Below are 10,593 nucleotides of genomic sequence, written 5' to 3'. Positions count from 1 at the left end.
CTGTAGAAATGTCACCATGAGGGGACACACACACACACACACACACACACACACACACACACACACACCAGGTTCAGAATACCCAAAGACACAGATAACTTTCTTTTAAAGATTTATTTATTATATATAAGTACACTGTAGCTGTCTTCAGACACACCAGAAGAGGGCATCGGATATCATTACAGATGTGGTTGCTGGGATTTGAACTGATGACCTCTGGAAGAGCAGTCAGTGCTCTTAACCACTGAGCCATCTCTCCAAACCCTTAGAGTAACTTTTTATTAAAAAAAAAAGTAAGAAATAAAATCAAAATAACTATGACCCCCTGGCAGTGTCTACGTATGCCTTAAGAGTCTTTTTTTTTTTTCTTTCTGTTATTGTTTTTGTTTTTCAAGACAGGGTTTCTCAACATAGCCCTAGCTGTCCTGGAATTTGCTTTGTAGACCACGCTGTCCTCAAACTCAGAAAAAGATCCACCTGCCTCTGCTCCTCTGCTAGGATTAAAGGCATGTGCCATCACTGTCTGGCTCAGTGTTCAAGTGTTGAAACTACTATATTTATGTATTTTAAGAAGGTCAAATTTTCATGTCAAAATAAAGGAATCGATGATCCACGTTCTGCTATCTGAACAGAGCATACTTAGGTCCTGATAATAATTTCATGATACAAGGAACCAATCTGTCTGTTTGTTTTTACATCCTGACCACAGTTTCCCTTGCCGATCTCTCCTCCCAACCTTCCCTCTCCCCTGCCATGTTGTCTTCAGAAAAAGGCAGGCTCCTCATTGATATCAAGAAACCATAGCATATCAAGTTGCAGATGGACTAGGCACCTCCTTGTTGTGCACATTCAGGAAGAATTCTTGAACCCCAAAAGACCACCAAGGAGCCGGTTCTGATGCAATAGCATTAGGGTCTTTTTTATTCAACCTCGAGCTTGGGCTCACCGTTGATCATGACGAAGCAGGATGGGAGGACGGGTGAAGCCCGGAGCCCTCAGCAGGGCAAGGTTTTATAGGAACAAGGCCCTGGGTTCGGTCCCCAGCTCCGGAAAAAAGAAAAAAAGAAAAGAAAAGAAAAAGGAAATGTTGAACAGGTGAGGGAGCGTCCAGCCTGTAAGACATTGAACTAAATGACTATTGTAACATGTGAAAGCCAGCGAGTGGGTGCTCGAAGCAATAATGAACAATCACAAATGGTCTGAGTGCATCTGGAACTATCAAACTAATCTTGATTGGCTGTTGCTAGGGAGTGAGTCTGGGGTATGGGCCAGAGACAAATTATTTCATCTGTGGACTGATTCTGGCCCTCATCCCAACCACCTGACATGAACTACAGAACACCCACATCCCAGAATGACACAGTATGCTCATATCATCTATATACACCCTCCTGAACACTTCAAGTAAACTTCATATCATTAGGAATACCTAATACAATGCAAATATGACATACAGATGTTAGATTGGGTAAGGGCAATGACCATGGTCTGTGTAAGGATGTTAATGTTTTTAAATGTTTCCCATCTACAGTTGGTTGGGTCTGAGGATACCTTTGAAACTTACATATAGAGACTGGTTGTACAGGATATATACATACAAACATATGCACAGACCTGTGCAAGAATTATCTAAAATAGATTCAATAGGGTAGTGAAAGCTGGCAGTTTCATAGTGCCATAGGTTGCAGAAGTTCAAAGTTTCTAGTCTTCCTACAGTAATGAGCTTCTTTGATCTTTTCTTAGACTTTCACAACTTTCCTGGACCTTGGAGCCACAGAGATCTTTTTTTTTTCCCTTGGGAGGAATGATTCAACATGATGACAATGATGATGACAAAGGAGAGGAAGAAAGAGGCACATGGGGTCAAGGGAGCTATAGGCTTGATGGTTCTTGGACTCTGGAGAGATTCCATTTCAGCTCAGCTCTGGAAGAGGGATCTGATTTTATGGCTACTTTGGCTTTGATGATCTAGTACAAGATTTCAATAGCATTTTCATCGAGATGGGGGCCTGGAACTTGCCTTTCCACTCTTCTGAACTTCCAAGTCTTGAGACAGAAATACCTAGTGTGGGAAGGGCAAACACTATAGGACTCAATGCTTAAGTACCCAGATAGTCACCAACCCAGGATCTTTGAGTCATGCAAGACCTGAATCCCCCAAACCAGCTCCAGACTAGGAGTCCCACGGACCTTTTCATTGGATAACATATGGCCTATGACACCCCTCCCCCATTCTAGAGCCTGAGAGGACAATGATCTTGATGCTAAGGTTTCCCAGGAAGATCTGTCCACTTCTTCAAGCCCAGTCAAATCATACTTCAAGAGCATCTCTGTGACTAAGGTCACTAAGCCTTAGTCCCACATGGGACAGGGAGGGGCACTGTACTGTGGTGGACAGTGAGGGCCAGAGAGAAAACACAGTGACCCATCAAGAAGCACATGATAGTTTGAGAAGCGATGCAGACTCTCAAAGATCTTCAGCTTTGGATGATCCCTTTTCCATAGTGGATTTGTTCCTAAGATGGTGGTTTCAGTTCTGGTAACTTTGTTAACCTTTAGAAGCCTTCAGATCCTTTTCACTCCCTTCCCCTTGCCCACTGCCAATAAGCTTAGCTTTTTCTATCGTCCTAGGGTCTTGAGTGTATAAAACATTTAATTGAACTTCTGGCAGTCTGTCATTCATCCAAGCTGACCAATAGAGTGTTTATTTATGTTAAAAAGAACCTTACCTAAAATACATTCTGTAAGTAAAGTTTCTGTAGGTCCTAGAAATATGTTCTCTTTAATTTTTACAAACACTGGTAGAGGAATGGACAGCTTGCAGATGCTTATTTTGGTGGCTATAGAAGCAGACAAGCATTAGTTGATAGAAGTATCTTTAAAATTCATTATTATCAATAAATAAGAGAATACATGTTACACATGGCCAATGATAAGACTTACTTAATAATCACTATATAGAAATCTAAATGAATAAAAATAAATTTACTTCACTATTATAATGATTACAGATTTTTTGAAAATATTATTAATGTTTGATTTGCCATGGAATATGTCGAACTTCTGTTTTAGTCACAAACATGCATGCAAAGTATAACAGATTAACCATGGTGTTCGCTTAAAGCACCTCTGTGTATTTCAAATAATTTTTTCTTGCAGTGCTGGGAGTTCAAAGAAAACAATTACCATTGATGAAAGATGCTTAGTCAACTTCCAAAGCCCTTCATGCAAATACATATAGTCCCTGTGTTACTTGTAAAACTGTAACTAAGACAGAAGTTGGTACCAGGGAGTGGAATATTGCTGTGGTAGGCTTAACCATGATTTTGTTTGGAGGAATGTGGATTTTGAAACTTTGGATTTGGAAAGCCATCGAATGCTTTAAGTGGGACTTAATGGATCATTCTAGTAGGGATATGGAAGACATTGACCCTGAGAGTGATTTGAACTCTGGAGATCGTTCTTATGATGTTTTAATAAAGAATGTTGCTGCTTTTGCCCTTGTTCAAAGAATCTGCCTGATGCTAAGGTAAAGAGATTTATATTAACTACATTGACAAAGGAAGTTTCAAAAAAGCCCAACATAGACTTTGTCCTCTGGTTTACTCTCATGAAGTGTTTTGATCAAGCATACATAGCAAGCTTAGAAAGAAAAAATACAAAATATATGGTTTAAATAAAGGGATGCCAGGAAGTGACATGGAGCTAAATCAAGGACATTAAATTGAATTAAGGGAGTGGTGACCTTGGGGCAAGTTTCTACCGGCTAATTTTATTGTTTATGTATTTACAATTGAACAAGGGATAATTATATTTAAGCATTATTATGACCTGGCTATTATTTTCACTTGAACTTTTAATTTGAAATGAATTACAATTTAGAAATGGAGGACACACCTGTGATGCAGATCTTGAGACTGGAACACACAGGCTTTTTTTTTTTAAATATAATTTTTTTTTTATTAACTTGAGTATTTCTTATATACATTTCAAGTGTTATTCCCTTTCCCGGTTTCCGGGCAAACATCCCCCTCCCCCCTCCCCTTCCTTATGGGTGTTCCCTTCCCAACCCTCCCCCCATTGCCGCCCTCCCCCCATAGTCTAGTTCACTGGGGGTTCAGTCTTAGCAGGACCCAGGGCTTCCCCTTCCACTGGTGCTCTTACTAGGATATTCATTGCTACCTATGGGGTCAGAGTCCAGGGTCAGTCCATGTATAGTCTTTAGGTAGTGGCTTAGTCCCTGGAAGCTCTGGTTGCTTGACATTGTTGTACTTTTGGGGTCTCGAGCCCCTTCAAGCTCTTCCAGTTCTTTCTCTGATTCCTTCAACGGGGGACCTATTCTCAGTTCAGTGGTTTGCTGCTGGCATTCGCCTCTGTATTTGCTGTATTCTGGCTGTGTCTCTCAGGAGCGATCTACATCCGGCTCCTGTCGGTCTGCACTTCTTTGCTTCATCCATCTTGTCTAATTGGGTGGCTGTATATGTATGGGCCACATGTAGGGCAGGCTCTGAATGGGTGTTCCTTCAGTCTCTGTTTTAATCTTTGCCTCTCCCTTCCCTGCCAAGGGTATTCTTTTTCCTCATTTAAAGAAGGAGTGAAGCATTCACATTTTGATCATCCGTCTTGAGTTTCATTTGCTCTAGGCATCTAGGGTAATTCAAGCATTTGGGCTAATAGCCACTTATCAATGAGTGCATACCATGTATGTCTTTCTGTGATTGGGTTAGCTCACTCAGGATGATATTTTCCAGTTCTAACCATTTGCCTACGAATTTCATAAACTCGTTGTTTTTGATAGCTGAGTAATATTCCATTGTGTAGATGTACCACATTTTCTGTATCCATTCCTCTGTTGAAGGGCATCTGGGTTCTTTCCAGTTTCTGGCTATTATAAATAAGGCTGCGATGAACATAGTGGAGCACGTGTCTCTTTTATATGTTGAGGCATCTTTTGGGTATATGCCCAAGAGAGGTATAGCTGGATCCTCAGGCAGTTCAATGTCCAATTTTCTGAGGAATCTCCAGACTGATTTCCAGAATGGTTGTACCAGTCTGCAATCCCACCAACAATGGAGGAGTGTTCCTCTTTCTCCACATCCTCGCCAGCATCTGCTGTCACCTGAGTTTTTGATCTTAGCCATTCTCACTGGTGTGAGGTGAAATCTCAGGGTTGTTTTGATTTGCATTTCCCTTATGACTAAAGATGTTGAACATTTCTTTAGGTGTTTCTCAGCCATTCGGCATTCCTCAGCTGTGAATTCTTTGTTTAGCTCTGAACCCCATTTTTTAATAGGGTTATTTGTTTCCCTGCGGTCTAACTTCTTGAGTTCTTTGTATATTTTGGATATAAGGCCTCTATCTGTTGTAGGATTGGTAAAGATCTTTTCCCAATCTGTTGGTTGCCGTTTTGTCCTAACCACAGTGTCCTTTGCCTTACAGAAGCTTTGCAGTTTTATGAGATCCCATTTGTCGATTCTTGATCTTAGAGCATAAGCCATTGGTGTTTTGTTCAGGAAATTTTTTCCAGTGCCCATGTGTTCCAGATGCTTCCCTAGTTTTTCTTCTATTGAGGCATAATGGCCATGAAAAGTGAACGAACACCCATGCACTGTGGTACACACCTTTAGTACCAGGAGGCTGAAACAAGATCTTTGAGTTCAAGGCCAGCCTGGTACAGAGCAAGTTCCAGGAAAAGAAAGGTTTAGTTCTAGGAGAGGCAGTACACATCTTTAATCCCAGAACTCAGGAGACAGAGGCATGCAGATAGATCTCTGAGTTCACGGTCAGCTTGGTCTACAGAGCAAGTTCCAGAAGAGCCACGCTTATGCAGTGAAGAAAACCATTGGGAAACAGAGAGCTGGTGATTATGTAGTAGAAGAAGTAGCCATGTTCCAGCCCCAGCTAGCAGCAGAACATGGCAGTTTCAGTCATGTGGCTCTGGCTTTAGAGTCAAAAATACACTGGGGCAATTGATGCTGGCTAGCTGGAGCTAGGGGATTGGCAGTAATTAAGAAGAAACCAGCATCACTGAGGTAAAATCTGGGAACTGTTTTCTGACAGCACAAAAAATCTGCATTCCAGAGATAGAAGCTGTACTTGGTAATGCTGTCAGAATCACCCAGATGCTGGTTTTGAAGGTATGAAGAGGTCATGAAGAACAGCTAAGGTTTGGCACTGAGAGGCCAGGAAAGGCCACTGGTGAAGGTGCAGCCAATAGTTGATGGCCCAGGACTGAAGGGGTCATGCAAAGAAGCTGAGGCTTGACACCATGAAGAGATCCTATGAGAGGCTATTGGTGAAGCCTAGTTACAGCAGACGACTCCAGTGTATTGGAGATGCCAGTACCATGGGATGCCACCAAGAACAGCAGCAATGGAATGAATTGACCAGAGCCTGGAATACTACAGAGGGCAGAACTGGAGAAGTGACCCAGGCGCTTTGGAGCAGCCCAGACATTGAAGAGGCTGTGAAGCTGAAGTTGCTTTGGATACCCCAAGATGTTAGCGATGCCAAAGACTTGGGATACCTGCTGAGGAAAGCTGGTAACAGGGAGTAGAACCAGCTGGAGAAGGTTGTTGCTGCAGCCAACAGAGATGAAGCAAATTGTGGATTTGAAGAGTGCTTTGACATCAGACAGGAATGTGCAGTTTGGAGTCTGCCCAGCTGGTTTCTGTCTAGCTTTGCTCCAGTACTCCCTCCCTATGACGTTTTGGAATGTATATCCTGTGATGTTGGAAGTATGTGATCTGCTTTTTTATAATTCGATTTCATAGGGGATTACAGTTGAGAGATTGCATGAATTTCAGAGGAGACCTTGAACTTCAGACTTTTAACATTGTCGACTGTTAGCTTATGGGGGCTGTTATGCTATGGCTAGGTATGGCCCCCATAGACTCATGTGTTTGAGCAAGCCTATGTGGCCAGGGAGTGGAATGTGGTGGTTTGAATATGCTTGGCCCGGGGAGTGGCAATATTAAGTGTGGCATTATTGAAGGAAGTATGTCACTGTGGGCGTGGGCTCTGAACCTGTAAATCAGCCCAGTGAAATGCTATTCTTTATAAGAGTTGCTTTGGTCATGGTGTCTCTTCACAGTGATGGAAGCCATAACTAAGACATACCATCCCTCCAGATTTATCATGGTGAGTCACTTTATAGAAGTGGGCCACAAGTTGCTTGGCCTTAGTCTCTGCAGATTTCGACAGTAAACCATTAATCTGTCCCACAAGTGCCAAACCTTAAAAAGCAACTAAGCACAGAACTTAAGAGTATAGAGAAGATGTGGCAAGCACTTAGGAAAAAGAAGGGAAATTTTTCAAGATGTTTCATAAGGGATTGTTGAACTATAGGCTATTGTTCAGACTGAGCTCCTCCTGCAGTAAGCCTCAACAGACCAAGCCAAAATGAGTCACTTATGCCAAATGGCACATAACCAAACAGGAACTTAAAAAAAGAAAGCAAATAGATCCTCAAACAGATGAGTTTTTCACTGAAAACTTAAAGTTACAGTTTAACACGAGTGGAAATAGCAAACCACCCTCTATTGTGGCCCTGATTATACCTTGTGTTTTCCAACCTAGGGATTCCCCAAACATTCATGAGTCACTTGGACCTAGTTTAAAATGCAGGTTGTGGGACAGAGTCAGAAACATCACTTCTAAGTTTTGAGATGCTGATACAACTAGACATTAGTAATAAATATACTGTTCATTCTATACCATACTGCCATGACACTTGCTGAAAGACATTTCTGTCATATAAATGCCTCAGGAATCCACAGTCACTCTGTGGATCATCCATAAACTATAACCCATGGCTGGTCCAGAATTTCATTTAGGACTTTTGGCTTTTTCCTATTTTCTTCAGTCCAACCCTTTCTTTTTTTTTTTTTTTTGGTTCTTTTTTTCGGAGCTGGGGACCGAACCCAGGGCCTTGCGCTTCCTAGGCAAGCGTTCTACCACTGAGCTAAATCCCCAACCCCTTTCAGTCCAACCCTAACCTGCTTTTGTTGCCTTGCATTTGAGAAGAAATGTGCATACTGAGAAATACAGACTTTAAGTGTGAAAGTCAGTGAGCTTTGAGAAATGTACACAGCCAAGTGGCCCTCCCCCACAAATACCTAAAACATTCCACTTCTGTAACCCTGGGTCTTAATCCAACCCTATAGGTGTTCTTTTGCTTTTTTAGAGTCTTATAATTGTCTTTAAAAACTTCCTTCCTCAAAGCACACCATCCACTCACTGAACTGCCACTGTGGGCTTCTTATAAGTCCTTTTGTCTATATTCTGAAGCCCCTCTGTCCTACATATTCATTCATGGTTGTCCAATTTTCCAAAGTTCTAAGTCCTCACTCTTCTACTTAACATCACACTGGCCGTATGTCCAAATGTCCTCTTCATAGCAGTCTTCCTTCTCTGACCCGCTTCCTGCTAAATCTCTTGCTTTCTGTGTGAAGGTCATCTGATCCTTCTAGCAGGACATAGAACTTGAGTTGCTGTAAAAAACTATTGCCTGCTCCTTCCCACTTTACAATTATCTAACACTCAGGTCTCAGCTTTGGTCAGCTATTCACAGAAGCCCTCTTTATCAAGGACATCTAAAGACCATTCAGTGACTGTCCAGCACAACCCTACTTTAATTGTCTAGCCCCCACCACTGCTTTGTGTGTTCTCTGTGTGCTTGTTACCTATCTCTGATCACACGAACTCCATGACCATGGCATCAGCTGACTGTTCACAGCTTGCTAACTCCTCTTGTCTAGGAGAGTTACCATCTTGCTGTAAGTAAATGCTCAACAACTGTTTCCTACATAGATAAGGAAAGATAGCATGTAATGTGTATTCGCTCTGGGAGTGAAATTCTGGACCAGCCATGTTCTAATACACGATGTTCTTAAAATATCAAAAGAGTAAGAGAGCATTCACTAGCACTGCACTAAGAGATCTACTCAGGGGGAAAAGGCAGAGAATTGACCTTTAAGTTGCAGCAAAAACAACACAAAATACAGGTAAAGTCAAAGTTTATTCACATAAAGTTTAATTAGTCAAGTTAATGAAAATATTAAAAATTTTGAGTTAGTTATGGCATCAGAAATTTAACTTTTGTTGCAAATAATACAGTATTTGGTGTTTCTGTCAAGATGCTATGCTGCTGAGAGAGCAATTGCATTAAATCTTAACTCATCAGGGTCGCGCTCCATGAACTTCTTGCAGACTTCTATGGCATCCTATGGAAGGGAAAGGGAAAGTGTAAGTTTTCAGTTATAAATTCTGTAGCTTTTTTTATTCACACTAATTCTAGAGACTTCTTTTTCCAATATGAAATGACAACTAAAAATGTCAAAGAACAAACAGGTGGCAAAGTAATTTGCTTAGCATAAAATAGAGTAGAGACTGCCGCCATGTTCCTCTGCCTGCTTCCAGGACTGGGGATCAAATCCAGAGTCTTGGCAAGCATTCTACTCAAGCCCCGATCCTCCCCGTTTCAAGCTGCCTAGGTAGATAAACTCTCTGTGTAGCCAGGCAAGTAATTTCCCATTCCTCTTCTCTAATTTCTCCAAGTAGTTGTGATTTGCTCAGAAGGCAGAACCCTGCAAGTTCAAGACCAGCTGGTCCACACAGACACTTTCCAGGTCAGTCTGTGTTTACATTGCAAGGCCATCTCAAGACTAAATTTAAAAATCAACTTTTAACCTACAAATTATATAATGCCTCAATAATAAGCCACACAATTTGTTCCCATTAAAAGATCTCTAAAGGGGTTGGGGATTTAGCTCAGTGGTAGAGCGCTTGCCTAGCAAGCCGCAGGGCCCTGGGTTCGGTCTCCAGCTCCGAAAAAAAGGAAAAAAAAAAAAAAGATCGATCTCTAAAGCTGGGATCGAGTCACAACTGATGATATCATAGATTCAACAAGGATGGCCTATAATGAGCAAGTCTTTTGCCTTTTTCAAATTTAAGCTGTTCACACAGGGCTCAGGAGCAAAGCTTCTGGCTTGTATAGTTTTAAGAGGAATTCACAATTTTGTTTGGGGATGTTCTAAAATGGCCAAGGACCAAGAAACAGGTACAGAAAGAAAGCACACAGTCACCCTTAAAGACGACAAGAAGGTGAGTAAAGGTTAAAATTGTCCAGTTGTTTACTGTTACCTCTAACAATGTCTCATCACTAGTTTTCCCATGGTTAATTGGAAACGGTTTCCGTCCATCTGTGGAAAATAGACACATAGTTTAAATTCTTTCTTATTCTTACCTTCCATTTCCTCTTAACAGTGAATCAAGGAAAGTTACATAGTTTAAGTAAGACATCTTAAAATAAGGATTGTCAAATATGCGACCTAGGCTTTCACTTCCCCCAAATATAGGCAATTGGCACGTGTAGCCATTTACATTTAAAGCAACTACACATCTGGATTAACACCAACCCGAGCAGGTTTCTGCATTCAATAAGTACTTTATGCAGCTGCACCTTCTGTCCGCTATGCATCAGGGCTGCCCTTCTCTGGGTCCCTCGAATCTCCACACGTGTTCTGGGTGGGGCACACCTTATCTTCCAGTCAGTCTCCTGCTTTATGTACAGGTCCCTCCAAAAGAGAACTC

General features: G+C 41.6%; 1 protein-coding gene and 1 pseudogene across 17 annotated transcripts in view; one reads left to right on the top strand and one right to left on the bottom strand.

Moving 5' to 3' along the window:
• Positions 1–1,718: 1,718 nt before the first annotated feature.
• On the top strand, positions 1,719–2,543 carry Hax1-ps3 (HCLS1 associated protein X-1, pseudogene 3; annotated as a pseudogene).
• A 6,455-nt stretch (positions 2,544–8,998) lies between these two features.
• Uchl3 (ubiquitin C-terminal hydrolase L3) overlaps positions 8,999–10,593 on the bottom strand; it is a 53,249-nt gene continuing 51,654 nt past the window's right edge. For 10 of the 17 annotated variants that reach the window (XM_039093599.2, XM_063274579.1, XM_063274574.1 and 7 more), the window contains 2 exons: positions 10,144–10,202; positions 9,001–9,224 (listed from right to left, as the gene is read on the bottom strand). In XM_039093599.2, coding sequence (XP_038949527.1) covers positions 9,141–9,224; positions 10,144–10,202 — 143 coding nt within the window. In that variant the 3' untranslated portion in view covers positions 9,001–9,140. Of the gene's footprint in view, positions 10,203–10,593 lie in introns of all 17 variants that reach the window. The other 7 variants (XM_063274573.1, XM_063274569.1, XM_063274578.1 and 4 more) reach the window with 2 other exon arrangements.

The sequence above is a fragment of the Rattus norvegicus genome, chromosome 15 (genome assembly GCF_036323735.1).
Source record: "Rattus norvegicus strain BN/NHsdMcwi chromosome 15, GRCr8, whole genome shotgun sequence".
Lineage (NCBI taxonomy): Eukaryota > Metazoa > Chordata > Mammalia > Rodentia > Muridae > Rattus > Rattus norvegicus.
The sequence above is the reverse complement of the archived record's forward strand: the minus strand, read 5'-3'. Positions and strand labels throughout refer to the sequence as shown.